Source organism: Pituophis catenifer, unplaced genomic scaffold (assembly GCF_029215685.1).
Source record: "Pituophis catenifer annectens isolate HBS135680 unplaced genomic scaffold, rPitCat1.0.hap2 SCAF_4, whole genome shotgun sequence".
Classification (NCBI taxonomy): domain Eukaryota; kingdom Metazoa; phylum Chordata; class Lepidosauria; order Squamata; family Colubridae; genus Pituophis; species Pituophis catenifer.
The window spans coordinates 119881194-119906225 of NW_027256884.1; the positions used below are offsets into that span (position 1 = coordinate 119881194).

The 25032-nt window shown below is 42.6% G+C and overlaps 1 protein-coding gene across 1 annotated transcript in view; it reads right to left on the reverse strand.

The window, feature by feature from the left end:
- Positions 1-22065: 22065 nt before the first annotated feature.
- Positions 22066-25032, reverse strand: part of FAT3 (FAT atypical cadherin 3) — a 466547-nt gene continuing 463580 nt past the window's right edge. Inside the window, exons 26-27 of the mRNA XM_070943674.1 lie at positions 23786-23821; positions 22066-22688 (exon numbers count right to left, since the gene is read on the reverse strand). Of these exons, the coding sequence (XP_070799775.1) occupies positions 22066-22688; positions 23786-23821 (659 nt within the window). The remainder of the gene's footprint in view (positions 22689-23785; positions 23822-25032) is intronic.

Sequence of the window (25032 nt, forward strand, 5' to 3'; positions counted from 1 at the left end):
ATCTGAATCTATATCTAATCTCTATCTCTATCTCTATGGTAAATTTTGGGGAGAGCAGAAGGTAGATTTTGCTGAAGCCCTGAGCAGAATTGGGTATGAATGATTGGTATAGAAATAAAACAGTAGCAAAACATAGTCCATTCATAGAATAAAGGATGCCACTGAACAGAAAAGAGTAAAGCGTTTCTATTATGGAATATGATCTGCTAGGCCAGGGGTCAGCAACCTGTGGCTCTAGAGCCGCATGTGGCTCTTTCACCCTTCTGCTGTGGCTCCCTGTCACTCAAAATATGCGTCACAACTGCCAATGTGTGACACCCGCTGGCACGCGATTTATTGAGCTTTTCAACCCCCGGTAGGCCAACCATGGATAAATCCAAGAAAAGAAAAGTTTCAGAAGAAAACAGAACATTTAATTCAACTACATACGCTAGTTTTGTGGCCGCTCAAGAAATAGTCAGGCGTGGGAAGGGTTTTGTGACTCCCGGTGTTTTCTTTTCTGTGGGAAACGGGTCCAAATTGCTCTTTGAGTGTTTAAGGTTGCAGACCCCTGTGCTAGGCCATTTGTCTCTAATCTGTTGTGATCTGGATGGATTTATATTTAACAGAATAACAGAGTTGGAAGGGACCTTGGAAGGTCTTCTAGTCCAACCCCTGCTCAAGCAGGAAACCTTATACCATTTCCGACAAGTGGTTGCCCAATCATCTTCTTAAAAACCTCCAGTGTTGGAGTAATCCACAACTTCTGGAGGGAAGCCTTATTCCCCTGGTTAATTGTTCTCACTGTCAGGAAATGTCTCCTTAGTCCTAGGCTGGTTCTCTCCTTGATAAGTTTCCATGCGTTGCTTCTTGTCCTGCCTTGCTTCGGTGAGTCCAGATTTCTTAGAGCTGGTTCATCTGTTTCCTCTAAATATGCAGGTGTCAGGTTTCGATGTTGTCTCAAATAAAATAAATTGCATTTCCAAACAAATAGTCTTTGAAGAAATCTTTCATTTTATTAAGCACGACAACCTGTCCCCGATTGTGGCGTAGCCAACACTGACTTCCTGACCCCAAACCTTCCCTTTTCGTTCCCCAAATCTCGGTGTCTCATTGGCCCTCTTCCAAATCACTCTCCCCATATCTAGTACTTCAGCTCCCAGGAATGTTCCCCCCTCCCATCTCATCTCCTAGGAGACATTATCTTCAGGAAAATAAGTAGGTGAGAAGTCAAGCGTCCTCTTGCCAGCTGCCCCCTCTTCTCCTTCTTATGTCAGGACTAGAGTAAATGCAGGTTGAAGTGCTGACAGCAGGCAGGAAAAAAGCAATAGAGATGCAGTTGCTCCTTTTTGGGGATGGCTTTGTAATGATTTGAATCAGGGGTGGGCTTCAGATCCTTTAGCAACAAGTTTGCTGCCCCATTGCTGGGTGAGCATCGCCATGGTGGGTGTGGCCTAGTCGGCTGCCTGCACCATGGTGTGTGTGTGTGTGTGTGTGTGTGTGTGTGTATGTGTTTTGCCCTCCCCAGGCTCCGGAGGCTTTCCTTGAGCCTCTGGCAGGGCGAAAACTGCTTCCCCCAGGGTCCAGAGACCCACCGGAGGCCAGAAACAGGCCTGTTTTTGGCCTTTGGAACCTCCGGTAAACTCATTTTTTGCCCTCCTTGACCCTCCACGCACCCCCTGCACTTACCTGGAATGATGAATGGGTGGCGTGGAGACTCCTAGGAAGGGTAGGGCAGGGTGGGCGTGGCCAGCCCGGTGTGGCATTTGGGGATTCACCAAACCCCGGAGATCCTTGGCTAGAGGAATGCCCGAACCCTGCCGAACCCCCCAGGAGCCCACCCCTGATTTGAACCAAGAGGGAGAAAAGAAGAGAGTTGACAATGAGAGCCACCATCAGGAAGAGATGGTTCCTGGCAACAAGGGATTAATTGTTCTCACTGTCAGGGAATTTCTCCTTAGTTCCAGGTTGCTTCTCTCCTTGATTAGTTTCCATCCATTGCGTCTTGTCCTGCCCTCAGGTGCTTTGGAGAATAGCTTGACCCCCTCTTCTTTGAGGCAGCCATGTCATGTCATCCCTACTCTTCCTTTTCCTTAAACTAGACGTACCCAATTCCCACAACCGCTCTTCAATGTGAAATATTCCTAGCAGCGTATTTTGAAGTCTACCATCTGGAGGATGCTATAAATCGTGAAAGACTGAGCTCTTTGTTGTACACATAGGGAGTCTAACTCAAACATCATTAATCTACCTAGGTAATTAGATCTGAGTGGCCTCTTCCTAAAGGAAAAATTATGAATTTGAAATGGAAAGCTATATAAATTTGAACAGGAGTGGTATTCACTTACCTTCGCTACCAGTTCACAAATGTGAGTGCACGCACCACCTCCCCGCACACGCAGGGCCTTCCGCGCATGCGCAGAGTGTCAAGAACAGGACATGATGACGTCCAGGCGGGTGGGTGGAGCCTCCCTCAGCAGCTGCTACCAGTTCGTCGAACCAGATATAACTGGCTGAATACCACCACTGAAACTGACTGACTGACTGGCTGAAAGATGAAAGAAAGAAAGGAAGGAAGGAAGGAAGGAAGGAAGGAAGGAAAGAAAGAAAGAAAGAAAGAAAGAAAGAAAGAAAGAAAGAAAGAAAGAAAGAAAGAAAGAAAGAAAGAAAGAAGAAACAATCTTTCATGGCCCCTGTTTCTCATTTCTTCCTAAAATTCTCTTCCTAAGAGAGCCTGAGTGGCGTAGGAGGCTAATGCCTCCTACTAAGGCAGCATTTAACATCCAGCTGCCTGCAATTACTGCGAGTTCAATTCTCACCAGGCTCAAGGTTGACTCAGCCTTCCATCCTTTCTAAGGTGGGTAAAATGAGGACCCAGTTTGTGGGGGCAATAAGCTGACTTTGTATAAAAATATACAAAAGTATGAAGGCTATTGCTTAATGCATTGTAAACCGCCCTGAGTCTCCAGAGAAGGGCGGTATATAAAAATAAAAATAAAAAATAAAAAATAAATTAGGTTTTGTATTTTTTTTTTCTAGTTTACTCACTGTCATTCTTGTTTCAACAAAAAATGGATGTGTCCGGGATATCAAGCAGATCAGAAAAGATACAGCCCATTTGTTTCTTCTCATCCACATTTCCTATTAATTAGATGCAGCCCTAATATCGAATTCTTCCAAAGAAATCCAATTCTTTCAAGGAAGTCAATGATCCTTTAAAACGAGATCCCACATTTTCTTAACTGTGATTGATGGGCCTGTTTTTACTCTGGTAGCTGTTTCGAAGTTGCTTTTTTGGTTTTAGGCATTTCCATTTTCTTTTAACACTGTGAGCCACCCAGAGTTGTGAATTTGAGATGGGCAGCCATATGAATGAATGAACGAATTAATGAATGTTTCAGGGTTGTAGAAAGTTAGCACCCACCCCTCTCCTAGAAGAATGAAATATTTTGAGAAATATCAAAAAGGCAGAATATTATATTTCCCTGGATGAGAAATGGAGAAACATGCTCTTGGAAAGCAGCCCCCACCTTTCTTATTAGCCCTCAGCAGGTGTCAGCACTTAAGAGATAAAGAGATAGATAACTCTATTCATAAGCAAATTCCCTGTAGCAAGGTCTGAACAAAGGTAGGATTAGCCCTCAGCCAGAATAGGAATTGCCCAACAAGCCCCTTCATTGCATCAGCCCAAGCTTAGCTCAGACAAACTCCTAGGAATTGTACCTGGCATCATGGGAGTCTGACAACAGCCAATAGAATACATGTTCTTGCACAGGAACAGGAAGCTCAAGTTCAAAGCACAAGAGAAGGTATAAAAAAACCCTACTCTTAACTCCATGTGGTCAGCTACCCAGAATCCATGTGGTTTTGCTTCATCATTAATCAGTCTCCATGTTTCCAGTGTCTTTCTCCCAGCTTGGAACTGAACCAGATGGATATTTCTTCCAACAGGGTTCCTATTCCCTATTTTTCCCTCTCTTCCTACATTTGGGTTTAGTATTTCTGTAAATCTTGGTGTGCCTCCAACCCTTTTAATTTATCCTCCTTTAAAAAATGGAACAAGTTTTGAGAGCAAGAGATCACCCAAAGTATAAAGGCAGATTTTTCACTACCGACAGAGAATATGCAGTACAAGAGGAATTATGGGGTCAAAAGAGAACATCATTCTTTTAAACCCCAAGCAATATTTCTTCTATTCCTCCTTTTCTTCCTCTGTTTAAAATGAAAGTAGATTTTTGAAAGAAAAAAAAAAGTTCCAGAGTTCTTTTGAAAACGGGGTTTTAAAGCTAAAAATCCAGAACTGTGAAAATTTGGCAGTGACTGTCTTATCCATCAGACACACATTCATCTAAGAAATGACAAAGCGTCTTTTCGAAGCTGTAATTTCGAAAGCCTGCTTTTCAACTATCCCTGCTTTGTGTGTACAATATCACGATGGATCTATCTAGCCCATTTCCTGGTGCAAGATGTTGCTTCATTAAGGCAAGATTTCGGGAACTGTGACCTGGGAAACGAGCCATCCTCCAAATCCATCTCAGTAACCCTCAGAGCAATGCCAAGATTGCACCTGAAATTTTATTGCAGCATCGCATGGAATAATAGCAGAACAATTTTCTTTGTGTGATTTGTTTTGTCTACAGAAAAATGACAAAGAGGTGCATTAAGTTGCCAATAAGCTTAACAAGCCCATCACTGAATTGGTTCCCTCTGCTAAATGGCTGTTAGCTGGGAATTGGGTTATTTTGTGAGCCAGAGAATACATCGGAAAGAAAATGACAGTTTCCAGCTCTAAAAGGATTGCTCACCTGTTATCTTAAGCAGCAGTGATGTATGAGTGAAGAGAGACATTGTCTGGTTGGGAAGTGAAGGGCTGGGATATCCTTATTAGAAGACAAAGGATATTTATTCATTCATTCAATCACTCACTCATTCATTCATTCATTCATTCATTTTCTACAGCTGTCCATCTGAAATTGACTCTGGGTGGCCCACAATCATAAACATCCATTAAAACCAAGTACAAACGTAATACAAAAATAACGCATCTGAGAAAAAGTATAACCATAAATATCAATATAACCAGGAAACAGGGTCCCAAGTATGTTACGTCAAGTTAGCAACTTATGGGCCCAGGCATCTAACCAGATCTTCAAGGGAACTACTGGGGGAGTTGGAATATCCTGTTACATGGCAAAACTTTGGAGTAAAGTCTGAGCGAATGAAGATCTTTTACAATATGTTCTGTTGCTGAAACGTTTTTGTAAAGGGAGAAATTATTTAAAAAGGGCATATAACTATGTGATTTAATTGTAAGCCCTATGACATTGTGCTGTTGTTGCTATTCAAGAATTTAGGTATGTATACTGTACAGTTGTGATTCTCAATGTATGAACACTGCCACATCTTTAAAGAGGCAGAGATAACATAAACATACACACACACATACATCTGTTTATCAGTCTATCATCACTCTCTTTCTCTCTCTCTCTCTCTCTCTCTCTCACACACACACACAGAGAGATCTATGATCTATCTATCTCTATCTCTATCTTTCACCTATCTAATTATAATCTATCTTCTATCTCTCTATTTATCATCTAATCTATCTTTTAACTATTAGGCTCTTCTCCAGGGAGTCCTTCCTTCTCATTAGGTGGCCAAAGTATTTGAGTTTCATCTTCAGGATCTGGCCTTCTAAAGGTCAGTCAGGGTTGATCTCCTCTAGGACTGACCGGTTTGAACGCCTTGCAGTCCAAGGGACTCACAGGAGTCTTCTCCAGCACCAGAGTTCAAAGGCCTCAATTCTTTGGCGCTCAGACTTTCTTATGGTCCAACTTTAACAATAATTTTAGTGCAGGGGTATCCAGCCTTGGCAATTTTAACACCTATGGACTTCAACTCCCAGAAATCCCCAGCCGGCATGACTAGCTGGGGAATTCTGGGAGTTGAAGTCCATAGTTCTTAAAGCTACCATGGTTGGACACCTCTGATTTATTGGGTTTTTACAATACTCAAAAATGTTGCATTAAAAAGTGGCACTTTCTGTTTTCTGTTCCTCCCCTGGAGAGTGGTGGCCCACCAAGAGCCAAGCTTCAGTCAAACTGGTGTTTTCATTTCTTCAGAAAGCTTCTAGATCAGCGTTGGCGAACCTTTTCTGCGCCGAGTGCAGGGGCGCACACATGGGGGGACACATGTGCCGGAAACCGGAAGAGCAGCTGCCTGATGCCAGGAAGATGATCTTCCAGTTTCTGGCACGCACATGCACCGGCCACCTGATCTTTGCACACGCATGTTCGCCAGAAACCAAAAGACCAGGTGTCCGGTGTGCATGTGAATTCCGGAAACTGGAACATCATCTTCCCGGTGTGTTCACGCGCACCCGGTGGCTGCTCTTACGGTTTCTGGCACTCCCACGTGCATGAAGACCAGCTGGCTGGCACGCCGGAACGCGGAAAAGCAACGGACAGTGCCTCTGCATGCCACTTCCGGCACGCGTGCCATAGGATCGCCATCACGCAGGGTGGATTTGATTTAAATCGAGTTGATTTAAATCACAATTTAAATCACGATTTAAATCACTAATAAAAAGGCTTGATTTAAATCAACTCGATTTAAATCATAATTTTTAAAGAGCAACTGTCATCTCTGCTACTCCTTTGATCCACTGTTGACTCACCGATAGTCCCAGTGTTGCAAAATATACAGCCTCATGCTACATAACTAAGCTCCATTTCATGCTGAATAAACTAAATTATTTATGTATCTTAAATAGAAAACTATTTTACGATAGATATTTACCCCAAAAGTTTTTTATTAAAATAAATTCGATTTAAATAAAAAAAATCTGATTTAAATAAAAAAAATCCGATTTAAATAAAAAAAATCTGATTTTTTTGATTTTTTAAAAAAAATCATTGATTTTTATCCACCCTGCCATCACGGTTCTAGACATCCTTTCACCAGACTTTATACCTTTTGGGGAAAACAACAACAACAGGATAACCAGAGCTATTGTGGTACAGATTTAGGGAAGGAGGAAGAGGAGGGAAGGGGAAGGCCTTCGCTATGCTTTCCTTCTCCTCAACAAACCTTTTTATCACAATACATAATTTGCTTTAGAAAAAGTTGTTCTTCTAAACTGCTTAGTAAATGTCAAGTATGGAACAAATGTTGTGAAAGAGGAAAGAAGGGAGAAAATAAAAGAGGCAGAAGACAATAGATGCTTTGTTCATATAGTAGCAGAGTGAAGAGTCTCCAGAGTTGAGGGAAAAAAATTATGAACGAACATGCCTCAGGTGGAAACATCAACTTTCAATGTTTTCCATTCTTAAAGGTTTGGGGCGACTAAGGTGGTATTCGTAGAGTTTACAGGCTGACTCATTCATTCAAGTTATTTGTGTTTTGCTCTTAAAGTTCAGCTTTTCCCCACAGCATAAGCTCTCTAGAGGAGAAAAATGGGAATCAAAGAGCATCTTAGTCATTGTTCTATTACTGACAGCATGGACAATTTTCTGTCATTGGAAATTTCTTTATGCAGTAGTTGCATGATATGGAATGCCTAAATAAAAATATATCTAAAAACCCTGTAGCCAATTTCTAATAATAATTTCAGGATAGGTCAAAGCTATCTGGGTTGCAACATAAATATGGCTAAGAGAAGAATAGCAATAGCATTTAGACTTATATACCACTTCATATTATATATATTCTCTAAGCGGTTTACAGAGTCACCCTATTGTCCCCTACAATCTGGGTCCCCATTTTACCCACCTCGGAAGGATGGAAGGCTGAGTCAAGTCTTGAACCGGTCAGGATCAAACTCCTGGCAATGGGCAGAATTAGTCTGCAATACTCAGTGGTGGGATTCAACTGGTGTAACAACTGGTTTGCTTTGCGCGCACGCAGTGCATTTGAAAACAGCTGTAAATCTTACCTTCAGCCCCGGTGAATAAAACAGCTGAGGCGCGGCAATCCGCTCTGCCGTGCCTATCAGCTGGGATTCAAACAAAGGAAATATAGGTCGGTATAGAGCAGGGGCGGGCGGGCCCAGCTGATTGTTGGAGCGAACCAGTTTGCTCTCAGCTGATCATCGGAGCTACCGGTTTACCCGAACCGGCTGAATCTCATCCCTGGCAATACTGCATTCTAACCACGGCACCACTACAGCCAACAAATGTTCTTCCCATACTTGGAAGAAATTTGAATGTTTGCAGAAATACATAACCAGAAAGACAAACTCACAAACTCACAGACATAAATCTGACTTTGTCCCATAACTCCCTGGATACCTTGCCTGACGTCACTTGTGTCAGGGACGCCTGTGGCCCGAACACTCCCGAGCTCTGTTTTCGGTTGCGATGGCCTCCTGCAACCCTTTGCCAGCGAAAACAGTGTGTGGCCCTTCTGAGTTCTGTTTTCACTGGCAGAGGCATCGTGGGCCAGTCCTTCGCTGTTTCCAGGGTGGCCCGGCGAGCCAGATCTAAGAACCCCGCAGGCCGGATCCAGCCCACGAGCCTTGAGTTTGACACCCCTACTTTATTCATTTGTCCTAAATGGAGTGGTCGTTGGGAGGCGACCCAAAAGCTGCAACTGATCCAAAATGTGTTGGTAAGATTGTTGATGAGGCAAGTGCATTATAATAGCTTAACACTACTAACAAAGCTGTAACATTGGCTATCAGAAGACTTTTTGGCCCATTCAAAAGACTGATAATGCCCTACAAAGCCCTATTTGGTGTAACACTGGATCACATCAGTCCTTGCAGTGGTGGGCTGCTGCTGGTTCGGACCGGTTGGGGTGAACCGGTAGTTCGAACGATCAGCTGGCCCCGCCCACCCGCCCCTGCTCTATCCTGTCCTATATTTCCTTCTTTCTGGCTCAGCTGATTCACACGACACAGCTGATTTCTGCACCTCCACTGTTTTTCTTACTGGGGCTGCCTTAGAAGGTAAGCAGCTGAGCTTCAAACTGCCGTATTTTGAATGCTACATGCAAGCGTGTTAGGCGCATGTGCACACAAAGTGCATGTGCACGTGCAAAGCACGTGCTCACAGAACCGGTTGTTAAACCGGTTGCAGCTAACCACTGAGTCTTTGCCAAGGTTGAACTTTTTCATCTAGCAAGTACATTATGAGAAGGACTGCTTAGAGCAGTGATGGCTAACCTTTTTGCCGTTGCATGTCAAAAGTGTGTGTGTGGGGGGGGTTGTCACGCACATGCATGCCCACACCCATAATTAAATGCGCCCCACCCCTGCGCATGTGTGCGTGATCCCCTGCGCAACCCCCACTTTTGGCACACAATGGCACGGTGGGCCTGGTTGGCCCGTTGTTCGCCCTCCCCAGGCTCCAGAGGCTTTCTTGGAGCCTGGGGAGCCTGGGGAGGATGAAAACGGTCTTCCCCACCCCCTAGAGGCACTCTGGAGGCCAGAAACAGCCCATTTCCCAACTTCTGGTGGGACTGGAAGGCCTGTTTTTCACCCTCCCCAGGCTCCAGAGGCTTTCTAGGAGCCTGGAGAGGATGAAAACAGCCTTTCCCACCCCCTACCCCCCCAGAGGCCCTCTGGAGGCCAGAAACAGCCTATTTCCCGACTTCCGGTGGGGCCTGAAAATCAAGTGGCCAGCACGCACATGCGCGCTGGAGCTGAGCTAGGGCAACGCTCGCGTGCCCACAGATATGGCTACATGTGCCACCTGTGGCATGCGTGCCATAGGTTCGCCATCATGGGCTTAGAGTCTTCACTCTATGTGGTATGAGAGGAACGTAGACCAAGTTGCAGATATATTCCACTGTACTCCCTGTGTTTTGAAATTCCACACAATATTTCCAAGGATTCAAGCAGACCGTTTGATTAGGAAACATTAGGAAAGCTGTTAAAACGATAATACTATTCCGCCATTCCCTTGATCATACCTGCATGTTTCTGTTTGCCATTTGGGAGTTTTTAGTTAATTATTATTTTTTCTTTCTTGGCTTTATTCTATAGTTTTTCTATAGAATAGATTAAAATTAAAAGTAGAACCCAGAAAGGTGATGAATCTCCTTGTTTGGATATTTTCAACCAGAGTTTGGTCATTTGAGGGAGATGATTGAATTTGGATTCCTGCACTGGGTAGACAGTTGGCCGTGAAAGCAGTGGTAAAATGTAAAATTTGTTACTACCTGTTCTGTGGGCGTGGCTTGGTGGGGGGGGGTAATGTGACTGGGTGGGCGTGGCCAACTTTTTTTTTTTTACTTTTAAAAGCATTTTTTCTACAACCTCTTTAGAGGTTGTAAAAAAAAATGCTTTTAAAAGCCTCTGATAATCCCAGCTGAGCCGCACGATCATCAGAGGCTTTTTTTTTTTTACTTTTAAAAGCATTTTTTCTGCCGAAGAGATTGTAGAAAAAATGCTTTTAAAAGTAAAAAAAAAAAAAAGCCTCTGATGATCTTGCTGCTCAGCTGGAAATGGGGGGGGGAGGCGTGCAGGGATTTTTGCTACTGATTCTCCGAACGACCTGCCACCATCGCTACCGGATCAGGCGATCTGGTCCGAACCGGGAGCATTTCACCCCTGCGTGAAAGGCCAACTCGCCTCTTCCAACAGTGTGATGTTTGCTTTAAAAACTACTCCAATATTTTACAGCAAAATGTAAGCAATATAATTTAAAAATAAAAAAGATTCTGTGGCTGATAGCTGCATGATAAAAAATCCTTTTCTGTGTCTACTTTAGTTTAGTAATTCTTAAATGTTTTGCTCTTAGGACCTATTTAAATTCTTAAAAATGACCGAGAACCCAAAGAAACTTTGGATTTTGTGGGTGACAGTATATTATAAACAGGGAAATGTCAACGTATTAAATTTGACTTTGAGAACCCTTTGAAAGAATCTCAGGGGTCCAAAGACCATACTTACAGGATCAGTGGTAGGTTTTAAAGTTTTTTACTATCGGTTCTGTGGGTGTGGCTTGGTGGGCGTGGCATGGCTTGGTGGGTGTGGCAGGGGAAGGATACTGTAAAATCTCCATTCCCTCCTCAATCCAGGGGAAGGTTACTGCAAAATCCCCAATTCCTCCTGATCAGCTGGGACTTGGGAGGTAGAGAATAGATGGGGGCGGGGCCCATCAGAATTTTTACTACTGGTTCTCTGAACTACTCAAAATTTCCACTACCGGTTCTCCAGAACTGGTCAGAACCTGCTGAAACCCACCTCTGTACAGAGCCATTGAGCTAAAGCATTTAACAGCTTGTCTTCAGAAGTTTTGGGAGCTTCTGCACACATGTCAGAAACACTGAGGCACTTCTGGGTTGAAAGGCTTAGCTGTTAACATCACTGTTGCCCTGGGGATGCCCAGCTGGGTACTCCTTTCATGTCCCCAGCAGGAGCTGGAGTGAAGGACGAGAGCTCAACCCTGCCCCACGGCAACTCTTGGCTCTCGAACGTGGCCTTGCTAACCTCTGCCCAGGGTTCCAACTACTGAGCCACTGCACTCCTGGCCATTTGCTTAATAGATTAGATAAAGATTTGCATTTTGTTTAGGTTTCTCAACAAATGTTCCTTGAGATCTCTTGGTGTTATTTAACACAATATTTATCTTCAGAAGTTTCCCTTTTTATTCTTCTTAACCTAAGAAAATGTTGGAAAGGACGTAAAGATTTTTGCGATATTATCTTGTCTGCAGGATAACATTCCGAAAAGTAAACAAAATGGCATCGTTTTTGGTATACGAGGAGAAACTGTCAAAAGGAATATCAGGTTGAGAAATGGGTCAGATCTGGCTTGGGGCTGTTGTTTAAAGAAATATAAAAAACCCTGTCTCCTCCAGTATGTCTCCCCTTCTCTTCTGTCTCTTCCAGTCTATTATTGGGCTTGCAAATTCTTTACATTTTCAACTATTAGGGTTGTGTCATCAGAGTGGGCCTCCTCCGGGTGCCGTCTACCAGACAATGTCGGCTGGCGACCCCCAGGGGGAGAGCCTTCTCTGTGGCGGCGCCCACCCTCTGGAACACCCTCCCCCCAGAGATACGTACAATAACAGACCTCCGGATTTTTCGTCGGGCCCTGAAAACCTATTTATTTCAACTAGCTGGGCTGGCTTGAGTTAAATTTTAAATTGATTTTAAATTGGATTGTTTTAATTTACGGCCAAAATATTTAATTATTTTAAACTGTTTTTTAAATTTTGTATGTTCTGTTTTTTACTTTGGCTGTTCACCGCCCTGAGTCCTAATTGGAGAAGGGCGGTATAGAAATGGAAACAAACAAACAAACAAACAAACAAACAAACAAACAAACAAACAAATAAATAAATAAAATGTAGAGACATCTGGCAATGTAGAGCCAAATATGGATGTTTCTTCCGGTGGTTTTAAAGCCAAACTCATCTTCTTCCAATCCAGCAACCTTGCTTATAGCATCCTGATATCCAGATAGCTCAGAAAGAGGACCTGAAAATAATCAAAACTACAAGTAAAGAGTTTAGAGAATCTTAGGAGTTGGAAGGGACTTTGGAAGTTTTCTAATCCAACCCCCTGGGATGTTAAAATCCCTTCCTAACCCTTTCCTGTGATTACTTGGTTGTATAGAAAGTTAGCACCCACCCCTCTCTTAGAAGAATGAAATATTTTAGGAAATATTTAAAAAGGCAGAATATTATATTTCCCCCAAAAGAGAAATAGAAGTCTTAAGGGAGACAGAAACTCAAAGCCCCAGCTCCCTGCCCCCAGCAGATATTTGGTGCCCATTGGGCCAGCCTATCTACAAAACAAAAGATCTTCAGCTCTAGGGTGATGGGATTAAGACATGACCCTCCAGGACATAATAGGATGAACTAGCAGCAGGACTCACTGCATTGCAAAATCACCAGGGGACATTGCATCACCCTCCAGGCTTCAACCAAACTTGATTCAGACAAACTTGACCCCACATGGCCCCACGGGAGTCTTGACTACAGCCAATAGAATACATTTCTTGCACAGGAACAGGAAGCTCAAGGGCAAGGCCCAAGAGAAGGTATAAATATCCCTGACACTCCACTCCATGTGGTCAGCTACACCAGGACCAGAGGTGGTATTCAGCTGGTTCGCACCGGTTCACATGAACCATTGGCAGAAATTTGGCCAAGGTTGCCGAACCAGTAGCGATGGCCACCTGGCCATTCCCCTGAACCGGTCCCCTGGTTGCCGCTCAGTCGCCCCGCCCGCACACCCACTTAGCACTTCTAGATGTATTTCAAGATATCTTTTATATCCAACTTCATGTCACTAATAGAGTAGGAAATAATCACCTGGCTTCTACACTCTGAAACTTCTAGGTTATACTGTATTAAGTTAAGTTCTGAACTTAACTTCCAAAAACCAAAGCTTTGATGTACAATAACGAATAAGCAAGAACTGCTATTTCTGGGGACCAGACTGCATGGAGAAATAGCACCATGAAGTAGATTGTTGCACCAAGCGCCTTGGTGGTGCAGCGGACTAAGTGCTGTTATGTAGCACTTAGCTGCCAGCTGCCTGCAATTAGTACGAGTTCAAATCTCACCAGGCTCATGGTTGACTCAGCCTTCCGTCCTTCCGAGGTAGGTAAATTGAGGACCCGGATTGTGGGGGCAATAAGCTGACTTTGTAGAAACACTGCTTATGGGGGAGCCAAAAGCCCTAATAAGCAGGTATATACAAAAGAATGGAGGCTATTGCTATAAGTGCATTGTAAACTGCCCTGAGTCTTCGGAGAAGGGCGGCATATAAATTGAACTAATAAATAAATAAATAAATAAACAAACAGCCAATAGTAACATGTCAGAGGTAACTAGGTCACAAATGAAGGCAAATAGACCAATCCCATGATAATGGGCCTGTACTACAGTGGACTAAAGCACTGTAATTAACATCTGCTGCTTGCAATTACTGCAAGTTCAAATCTCACCAGGCTCAAGGTTGACTCAGCCTTCCATCCTTTCAAAGGTAGGTAAAATGAGGACCCAGATTGTGGGGGCAATAAGCTGACTTTGTATAAATAGACAAAAGTATGAAGGCTATTGCTTAACGCATTGTAAGCCGCCCTGAGTCTCCGGAGAAGGGCGGCATATAAATTAAAGCAATAATAATAATAATAATAATAATAATAATAATAATAATAATAATAATGTTACATAATCCAGTGACTGAAGCCTGGGAAATGGGCCCCTTGTCAATCAACAGGAGTGCTGATTTACTACCAGTTTACCAGGCACATAAGAACCGAGGATTGGGAGCACAAGGAAACAATAGCCAACGACTTAGTAATTGGCCATCAATACCCCAATCAACAGCTGGAGGGGCAGACAAAGAGAACCAGGCACCACATAAATACTATATATAGAATAGCTCAAAGCACACTTTCCGGTACAGGGGCGTTCCCTGAGGATAGGTTCCAGCACGAGTCCAAAAGCTCAGAAGACTTAACGTTTGGTCCCAGTGACCAACCCAGATTAGATCTTGGAACTAGGTCAGATCAATTGCAGGTGGATTCAGAAGAGCTGGAAGAAGATAAGCTGGCATCGTGAAACAGGCCATGTACTCATCCTATTGCTTCCAATAGTATCTCAGAAGTCCAAGCGATGTTTCATTATTGACCTAGTGTATAATTCTTCTCGCTGTATTTCAGGCCAACCTCGGGGACCTGAGGCTTTAAATAGCATTTCCTGCTGAGTCATTCAACTGACAATCCACATCTGTGTTTTTCTTTTTTTGAACAAAGAAAATTCGCTGGTAAATAAAAATACTTCAAAGTAAAGGATGTTCGGTTTATCCCAGATGGAACCATTATAAACCTAGCCTCCAGACAATAAAAAGGGGGAAAGAATATTTTTTGTGCTTTGATCAAGTATATTTTAGTGTGTGACGGACAGTCTGAGCCTCAGGGCTACACTTGCCTCTGAATTATATTACGCTGCAGTTATTTCGGTTACTATTTATCACAAAAAATGGACGAGTTCTATGACTGTGGACAGAGGAAATGGATATTGTCTTTTGGGAAGTGGAAATACTACTCTGTATCTTTTGTGAATGTGGCAGATACTCAACCACAGGCAAATCTTTGGTCTGGAATTGTAAGTCAGACATAACCGGAGTCAGGTGCAAGGAACCAGAGCAACACTATGAACTAATCAGAGCAGGGGTGGGATCCTACCGGTGCCCAGAGAGAGAAATATCTGCCTCTACCTAGGATCGAACTCACAGCCTCCTGATTGTGAGGCGAGAGCTCCACCTTTAGGCCACCACACCACTCCTTTAAATGAGATGTGACGATCTCGAAATACCTTGAGATCATCAAATCTCAAGAGCTCCGTGTATTTTTTTCTTCCCATTCATCAAAATGATACTAGAACGTGAGTGAAAAGCTGAGGGCACTGGAGTGACCTCCAGAAACTTGGAAACTAAAGTGACAAGTAACAAACGTCAACTTTTCCACTCTTTTACAGGTGGTCCTTGATTTACAACCGTTTGTTTAGTGACCGTTCAAAGTTACAATAGCGCTTTTTAAAAAATGACTTATGCTTTTCACACTTACGACTGCAGCATCCACGTGAACAAAATTAGAATGCTTGGCAAACAACATGTACCCTGTTTCCCCGAAAATAAGTCATCCCCTGATAATAAACCCAGTCGGGCTTTTGAGCGCATGTGCTAAAATAAACCCCCCCTGAAAATAAGCCCGCCCCGAAAATATTTAAACACATGCGCAGCCGGTCCCCGCCATTTCCTCTGGTTTCCTCCACGTGCCCTAAAATAATAAGACCTCCCCAAAAATAAGGCCAAGCGCTTATTTCGGGGTTCATAAAAAATATGAGACAGGGTCTTATTTTCGGGGAAACACGATATTTATGATGGTTGCAGTGTCCCAGGGTCATGTGATCATCACTTTTTGCGACTTTTGGCAAGCAAAGTCAATGGGGAAGCCAGATTCACTTAACAACGGTGTTACTAATTTAACTGCAGTGATTCACTTAACAACTTGGCAAGGAAGGTCGTAAAATGGGGCAAACCCTACTTAACTATTTTGCTTAGCAATGGAAATTTTGGATTCAGTTGTAGTTGAGACTGGTACAGAGGTGGTATTCAGCTGGTTTGGACCGGTTCAAGCGAACCGGTAGCGGAAATTGCAGGTGGGCCCGCCCCCCCGCCCCGGCTCTATGCTGTCATATTTAGGCACATTTTTGAGGCTGGGCGCATGGATGGAAGACACGCACGTGAGCGAAGCGCATGCGTGGAAGGCTGGGCACATGTGTGGAGGTGGGCGCTCGCTCGCTCGCATTTTCGGTGCTGGGCGAATTGGTAGGTAAATTATGTGAATCCCACCTCTGGATCGGTACTATAAAGTAGGAATGTATCTCCAAGAAAGAAAGGAAGGAAGGAAGGAAGGAAGGAAGGAAGGAAGGAAGGAAGGAAGGAAAAGTCAGCAAAAACCGTATGTTTTTAATTGAAAACTGATTTTAACGACCAACTTAGCAAATTTGGGCAGTTACAAACCTGTACACTTTTTTGTTTCTTTTTTTAATAGCAAAATAACAAGACAATACTGCCAACAGGAAAATGAACAACTGATGTGTTAGGCAATAGGGGACAAGATCCATTTCATTTCCGGAGATCATCTTCCCTTTTGCATAAGTTTGTTATACAAGGTGAAATAACGGGAGAAACCTTTTTTTTTTAAATGTCATTAAAAAACGTGATTGCATTTTGCACAAAAAACCATTAAAAAAAAAATAACCAGGAAGCAGTTTCATAGAAACAGAAGTTAACCGAAAACAGCTGATCCAAATGAAAACTGAAGTCCCCTTCAGCAACTAAGACGTGTTTTTTCGTTTTATAAGAAATGTTTTATATGATTAACCTGACAGGGATGACTTTACACAAATGAACACAAGTAACAAAAATGAAAAGCGAACCTGATTGGCATTGAATATCTACAAAAGCCCAGTAATTTCAAAATTATTATATACATTATTTTATAAACCTTTTAACACCAAAAACGTACATCTTTTACAAACCAGCCTGCTTGCAACAGGTAAAATTTACACACAATTATCTTTTCTTATACAGTGCTTCAAGGAGAACTTAAGATTGGTTTTTTCCCCCCCAAATAAATTTCCTGAAAAAGCAGTTATCCTGGGTTTGAAAAATTGTTCTGGTAAGAATTCAATGATATGCTTAAGCTATGTTAAGTGAGGCCTTGAATTCCCACGATCCAGTTCAATTATTTTCTTTTAACACTGCCAGTGGTGAAGTTTGGTTATGGCCTGTAATACATTTGTAAATTATTGCTCTTTAAAAAAAAAAAAAAAAGATGAAACGGTTACTTACATCCCACTGCCTCTCCTTTTCTCTCTAAATGAAAAAAAAATAAAATAAAAATGTCCAGTGCTCTTTTGTTTGGTGCATAGCCTTGAAATAATGATCTTTCATGGATAAACTTACTATGGATTTTACTACTGGAGAGATGCAATGAGCAAAGAAAGGAAACTGCCAAAATCCAATGTTTGCATAATCGTGAAACAAATCTTTTTCCCCACTCCCAATTATGTGGAATGAATTTGGAAGATGTAGTTCAGCTAAACCGCCCCATCAAAATTTTGGGAAGATTTCTGTTCTCTGTGGCAATATCGAAATTATTGACCTTTAGCTTGTGAAAGACACGCTTAATAAAAGCAGTAAATTAATATTAAACCGCTTTGCTATCAACATTAGAATGCGGGAGTCGAGAGTTTCTCTCCTTTTGTATGCAACTGCAATGACAGGTCCTACCTGTGTGTACCAAATATTTACATAACTAATACTGCCTCTGGGCAGTACTACTTCAAGCGTGATATGGCTAACGTGATATAGACATTCTTACCATCTCGTAAATAGGAAGCAAAGAGAAAATGCTGAGTCTGGACCTTTTGGCTTGAGATATTTAGCTTTATCATGTGGAATTATTATTATTATTTTTAGGAAAACACTTATTCCTGTGAACTTCAGCCTGCCATCTTGTCTACTACCGGTAGGAGGAATAAGACCCTTTTGCATAGAACAAAACCTGAGTCATATCAAAAGCAATGGAGCTGCCCATGGCTGCCAGGGTGCCAGTAGAGCATAGGGACATCAAGAAAAAACCAAGATGGTGGACGCTTCTATGAGACTGAAGCGGCCATCTTTAATTTCTTTATTAACTCACCAAAGACTACACATCATTCAGATAGTTCTGAAATGTCCCATTTCTGATTGTTGTTGGGAGAGGAGATATTTTTCTTAAATCTCTTCCAAATTAAACCAAATATGTATTCCCCGAAAAGCATCCGACTGGGAAAAACAAAATTAAAATTGGCCGCACGGCTCTTTTCAAACTGTCCCACTTTATGATATGCTGAACTGGTTTATGTGTAGGAGCAATCAGAAATACGTATTTCCCCATCTCTGAATCACTGAATCGGTTGTAATTATCTATGCACAGAGTGGCTGAGGGCAGACGGTTCGAAGCCCCAGTTGGCTTCAATGCCATTTAATCATGTACGGCTTTACTTACTACTAATCTTTTATCCCATGTCATCAACACCAATTGACAGAGGAGTTGCTGTTGGGATAAAGACAGGAAAAATCAGGGTGATTCATGGTAAAAAGAAAGTAAGGAGAAAAAAACAACAACATGCCGGCAGAGAAAGTGTGCATGTCTCCTAATTGTGCTGAATTGCGGATGCTACAAACATCTGGAGCCTGGCCAATGTATTTAGCTCGCTTGTCTAAGATGCTTTTTACCTATGCAAAGCTAAAATTTAATAGCACATTACAAGAGAATCTGAAAGTAAACCCCGTGGAATGTATAAATGGGCAATTCATTCTGAGATTAGATAGCAATGCAGATTATGCTCTAGAATAAGTGGGACAATTACATTGGGGGCAGTGAGCAGCCAGCTGCTGGAAGAGATGTGGGGAAAGGAAGAAGAAGGAAGTGATGACTGCATAGGATCTGGCAAGATAAGAAGAGTCTAATATTTTGGGGTTTCTAGAACACACATGCAAGTTATCTAGAAGTCAAAAACACCCCTTTACTTTGAACTATCAAAGGTTTTCAGTTTATTCTTTTTACGGAAGACTACTAGAAAGTAGGGGGGGAAAGATATCTCACTTAAGTTCAGGTATAGTAGTAAATGTCCCCCAAAAAAACAAGAGAGCATTATTTGAAAATTCCTTTTAAAAGTGAGGAAGAATTACTTCATAATGACTGTGTGTGTGTGTGTGTGTGTGTCTGTGTGTGTGTGTGTGCATGTCTGTGTGGGGACAAATAAGTGCAACCGAACAGTAGTCCAGAATTCAAATGTGTAGTAACTTTGGTATCCATTCAAAGCAACCCCAATGTATAGAATAACTATGAGCATGAGCAATTGGAAGAGATGTTGATTATGTCAGCTCTTCTGTGTGTCTATGTATGTGTGTGCGCACAGACGCACACACACATAACACTCATTCATGGTCATGAGAAGGTCAACCCATATATCAGCTAGTTTCTCTCTTGACTAAGCTCATTCAATTTCATACATTAGCATCCTCACCATAACACAAGGGTCAGGTACCATGTTTCCTTCATCCCAAAGCATTTCGAAAAAGGGTTCATATAAGGCTGAAGAAGGGTTAACAAAAATCATTGTTTTATAAAATGCATTATAAAAGAATGTCTACCATATTTGGAAGCGAAGCCCAAGAGGGGGGAAAAAAAATCACTGAACAGGAAGCACACGTTAAGTTAGTACGATTCAGGATATTCATACCAGCAGTGTATTGTCCTGGCTCGAAAAATAATTTTTTACACACGTTTTTCTAACCAGACCATTTCTTATCACATAACCCTTAGTTACAATATTCTTATAGCCTGAAACGGGACTTGTAATCAACAGATTCATTCTATTTCCAACATAAAATTTAGACTTACAACGGGAGTTGTAATCAACAGATTCATTCAACTTCCAACATAAAATTTAGATAACCTTTGTAAAATAAAGCTGCTCCCCTTGCTTATTGCATGGCATTTGACTGAACTACTTGGCTTGATATGCTCTAAATAACCGGTATTCTCCGAGGCTGAAATAAGTGCTGATTAGCATGAGGACACCAGAAATATTTAATTTATCAAGCCAAGTAAAAAAACAAAATTTGTCACTTGGTGTAAAGAATTTTTAGGAAATCTATCTCAGTTGGGATGGAAGCACTCATTCAACATTGTACTGATAAAACAAAAACAAGATATGATTGAGATGTGTGGTTTGCGAAAGTCAAGAAGGCAACCTGTTGTGAGGTCAAAGCTACATCTTTCATGTGCTGTTATGAGCAACACACGCATGAAAAATGAATGAGCCTTAAGTTACATGGTTGCAGCCCCCATCTTGACTTTTTCGGACCCCCCCCCCCTCCTCCCATCCCCGCAGACGAATCCCACGAAAGACCTGCGGGGACATCCGTAAACCATAATTCCCTTCCACCAATAATCATTTATTTTTTCCTTTCCTTCAGTTGCTGGTAGGTTGGCATTTTCTTCTCCTGGTATTTTCTTCCATGCGAAATGGAAGCTGGAATTCCAGTGAGACAAAGAATGTGGCAACAGTGTTCAAAATATGCAAAAAAGATCATCTGGCTGGGGGTTTCTTTTTTTTTTTTTTCACCCCTAAAATACATGGTGGCGATGGAGTCAACAGCTACAATGGCACTCTTTAAAGATAAAAGGGAAAGGACTACCTACGGATATTACTCGGCTAGTCATTACCAACTAAAGGATAAATGGTAAATTTAAAGATAAATGGGGAAAAAATGCCGTTGATGTATCCTAAGAATCAAGGCTCAGAAGAGGACAGGGAACCCAACAAATAAATAAACAAACAAACAAACAACCCATCCACCAAGGCCATTCCATTTTTCTACTCCTGACCCACCCAAGGCTGCAGCGTTAGTCCTGAATCAAGATCAGGGCAGGGGTGAGATTCTACCGGTTCGGACCGGTTCGGATGAACCGGTTCGCTCTGACGATCAAGTGGGCCCGCCCGCCCACGCCTGAATTTTTCTGACTTGTATCTTCTCAGCTGATTCACGTGGCAGAGCGGATTGCTGCACCTCAGCTGTGTTACTCTCCAGCAGTAACGCGGAAGGTAAATTTTCATAAAACTGTGCACCCCGCAAAGCGCGCGATCACCGAACCGGTTGTTAAACCGGCAGGATCCCACCACTGGGTCAAGGTATATGGTATTTAAAGATGAATAAAATCTCTAGGTATTAAATTTCACGTTGACACACTGTTGTTTATATGACAGCCAACAAGACTGATGGCTCAGTGGCATACATTGTTGGATTAAGGAGACCATCTTAATACCTACGATTTGATTCATCGTGATGGCCAAATAACTCTTAATTCCCTGTTTCTTTTAGAATTAGAGCTGTAGGCATGAGTTAGAACCACTCCCAATTGGACATCCTCTTGATGTCTTGGATTACAACACCCATTCTTCGTAGACTGAATGACCAAGAAGCATGCTGATCACCAATTATGGCAAGTGCAAACTTAATACTCTGGGAAAGTATCAAGCTGAGGACGATTGGCTTATGCTGTGTTTATGAGTGAGTGCATTCAACGCAATCGGCCAACATATGGGGCAATGTAGAAATACTACGTTTAATGGACCAGCAATTCTGAATGAACTGATTTAGAAAGGTTTTAGGGTGGGGAATTACCAGCTATCCTTTCCTTTATTGATTAACTGATCTAGGGTTTAAAATGGTTTAGAACGCAATGATGCAAAATGGAAGGGTCGGTCTGCCATCAATCCATTTTCCGCCAGGAAATCTTTCTTTTGGCAATAAGCAGTAAATGCTAACTCCAAAGACTAATTAATGGATGAAACCTTGGGTACCGATTTTCCAAGACAACCTGCAGTTTTCACCCTGTAATGTGCATGCACAACATCAATCTTCTTGGTGGGCTGAAAATGATTGGATCTCAACCCTGCACCAGATGTAGAACACTTACGACGCAAAAGAGAAGAGTTGTTGAGTTATGCTATGAACGGGACCAAACGACAGCAACGAAGTCCATGAACAAGAGCTCCTTCATACTTGAGTCTGCTGATGGATCTCCACAAAAGGAATGTGAATCTGATGGTGATCGAGAGAGAAGTCCTCGATGCTTTCATAATCGCTCATGGCAATCTCAGAGTCATCGAAACCACAGCCCATCGAAACATCGGACGAGGATGCGTCCAGAGAATTGTGTAAAGACAAGGGTTTCTTGGCCACGCTGTTGCCTGTATTTGGTCCTGGGCCAACGCCAAAAGTACTAAATTCGTTCCCAGTCTGAGTTCCACCGTTGTCCATCTCGTTGGGGAATTGATGAGGAGGGAGGTATTGGCTCGGGTGAAACTGCGGCCGCCTCTGGCAGTCTGGGCTCAGCGTGCTGGCCATGGAGATTGGCTGGGAGGGCGGGAGGGCTTCGTAGTGGTCTGGGTAATCCTCTGGGAGGGGAGGGGGCAATTGGTCTTGGTTTAAAAACTCCTCCTCATGCGGTGGAGGATAGTCACTATCAATATCGTAACCACCAAGGTAGTAATCCGTCTCGAGCTCCCTGGTGCTCCCGTGATGAGCTGAGCTGCCATCGGCTGCCTCGTAGTGGGGCACCTCCTCAATGTCAGATAAACGCGCACTCGGCATCCAGTCAGAAGTGTCCCAATGATAAGCTGTAGAGGGAAACAAACACTACGTTGGAAAAAAAAACATGGCATAATCTTTAAGGGAAATGTAACAAGTCCCACATGCATAGGAGACCTTATGCCAGGGGTGTCAAACTCGATTTCATTGAGGGCCGCATCAGGGTTGTGTTTGACCTTGGGGGGCTGGGCTTCACATCACTAGTGTTGGGGGGCACCTGTAGTGGCCAGAGCACTCTGTCAACGAAAACATGCTCCCGAGCTCCGTTTTCAGCTGCGGCGGCCTCCTGCAACCATCTGCCAGCGAAAGCATGCCCTTCCCGAGCTCCGTTTTTGCTGGCAGAGGCACTGTCAGGGCCAGTCCTTCACTGTTTCCAGTGTGGACCAGATCTAAGCACCTCATGGGCCAGATCCAGCCCACGGGTCTTGAGTTTGACACCCCTGCCTTATGCAATGAAGTTGCTTAAGCAAATAATCAGCATGCATCTTAATTTTTTTATTTTTTGGTTTCTGTGAAACATCAGCCAAGCATGCTTTGGCCCATGTGAAGGGAAGCAACCTAATGTCGCAGCAGTAACTGACACAACGCCGCCATCTCTAAAGTAAAGAAAATTTTTAAAAAAATCAAAATCAAGGCAAAGGAAGCAAGAAATCAGACTTGCTGAACGTGTAAAACTGCTCGCGGAAATGCAGGCAATTGGTGATTTAGGTAGAAAAGCGTATAAAACACAGACATTAGAAAAGTCAACATGCTCTTGCAATTGTGTTCATTTCCAAGCTCTTGGGAAAAGGAGGAAAAAATTACACAGGCAAACTAAGTAACAGGCAGAAAAGTAAAATAATAATAATAATAATAATAATAATAATAATAATAATAATAATAATAATAATAATAATAATAATAATAATAATAATAGGACTAGCAAAACCCTGAAATGAAAAGGAACGCCATTCCCATGGTTTTCTGCAGGACCAAAATCTATCTCGTAACATGCTGTAACATGCACAATCTAGATAAAAAATAAAGCCCAAGTCAGTGAGGCCAAATAAAGTGTATTAGTAGCATTTCAAAACTCCCATCAAGGCCACCCTTTTCCAACCATTACAGCAGGCAGATGCAAAGTCACCTCTATTGCAGTTCTGTCCTTCATCCATACCAGAGACTGTTAAATATAAAGTGAAGAAACAAAAAAACAAACACTGGAAATTCTCAAATCTGCAACCAGCAGAGTTAAACAGAGCACCGCAACACGTCTTTTAACACCATGCTATATGCTTCTTTAAATGCGGCTGATGTAAAATATGATTAAAAAGTACTTTTAAGCCATGCTTCAATGAAAGGTTAAAACGTTATTCTGCTTTTCGCTTAATCAAACCTTACGGAGGCACAAATGGGAACAGCGTTTTTCAACCAATGGATAGAATGGATGACTTTTAATTATCTGAAGCAGACATGCAAAACTGACTTTGGAATTAACACAAAAGTCAATACACTTTGTTTGTGGTTTTAAAAAAAGACTGTGATGTATTTCTTTCTTGCTCACTGTGAAACAGAAAAAAAAATTAGGAATCTACCATGTTCAGGGCCGGTTCAAACAAATCTGGGCCCAAGTACGCTCAGATACCACGGTGAGGGGCACGGTATAACAACCTGAACAGAACAGAATAAAAAGCAGTCAATTGGGCCACTAGAACCACATAGCACAGAATCCGTCTCTATCTTTCCATCTGGGAAATGGGAAACTGGCTAAGAAGGGGCAAAGGAAGCTTTCTCTGCTCTGACTTTCATTCCCCCATTTCAAGTCATCTTGGTGGAGCTCTTGCGCCTCACAACCATGAGGCTGTGAGTTCGATCCTAGGTAGAGGCAGATATTTCTCTCTCTGGGCACAATGAGAATATAGCTGTTTGGATTTTGGCGTGTTCCACAGAGCCCTGCGGGATGCGTCGAATTGCCGCAACGTCAGCCACGCTGAACAAAACTCCGAATTGGCGACAGGAAGGGCATCCGGCCATTAAAATGCTCTGCTAGCTCAATTCAGTTGCCCAGACTCCACCCCACAAGGGATTATGGGGTCGTTAAAAGATGACGAATGATTTCAAGTCATCTCCTTAATCTTCTCACTTGGTACTGAGAACATCAACGTTAGGAAAATATTTGAGAGTTGGAAGCTGGTTCTTCACGAGGCCAAGGGTTACCATGGGAGTATTAATGCAAAATTAATGGACAACCTCCTCTGTGTGGATGGATGCAGAATCTTCTGTTGCAATGAATTGGGACCGATACACCAATTTTCAGATGCCCTTTAAGGTCAAAACAATGGATAATTTGGTTGGTCAACCATACAAAGGGGCTGCAGAAACAGGGGGCTTGGA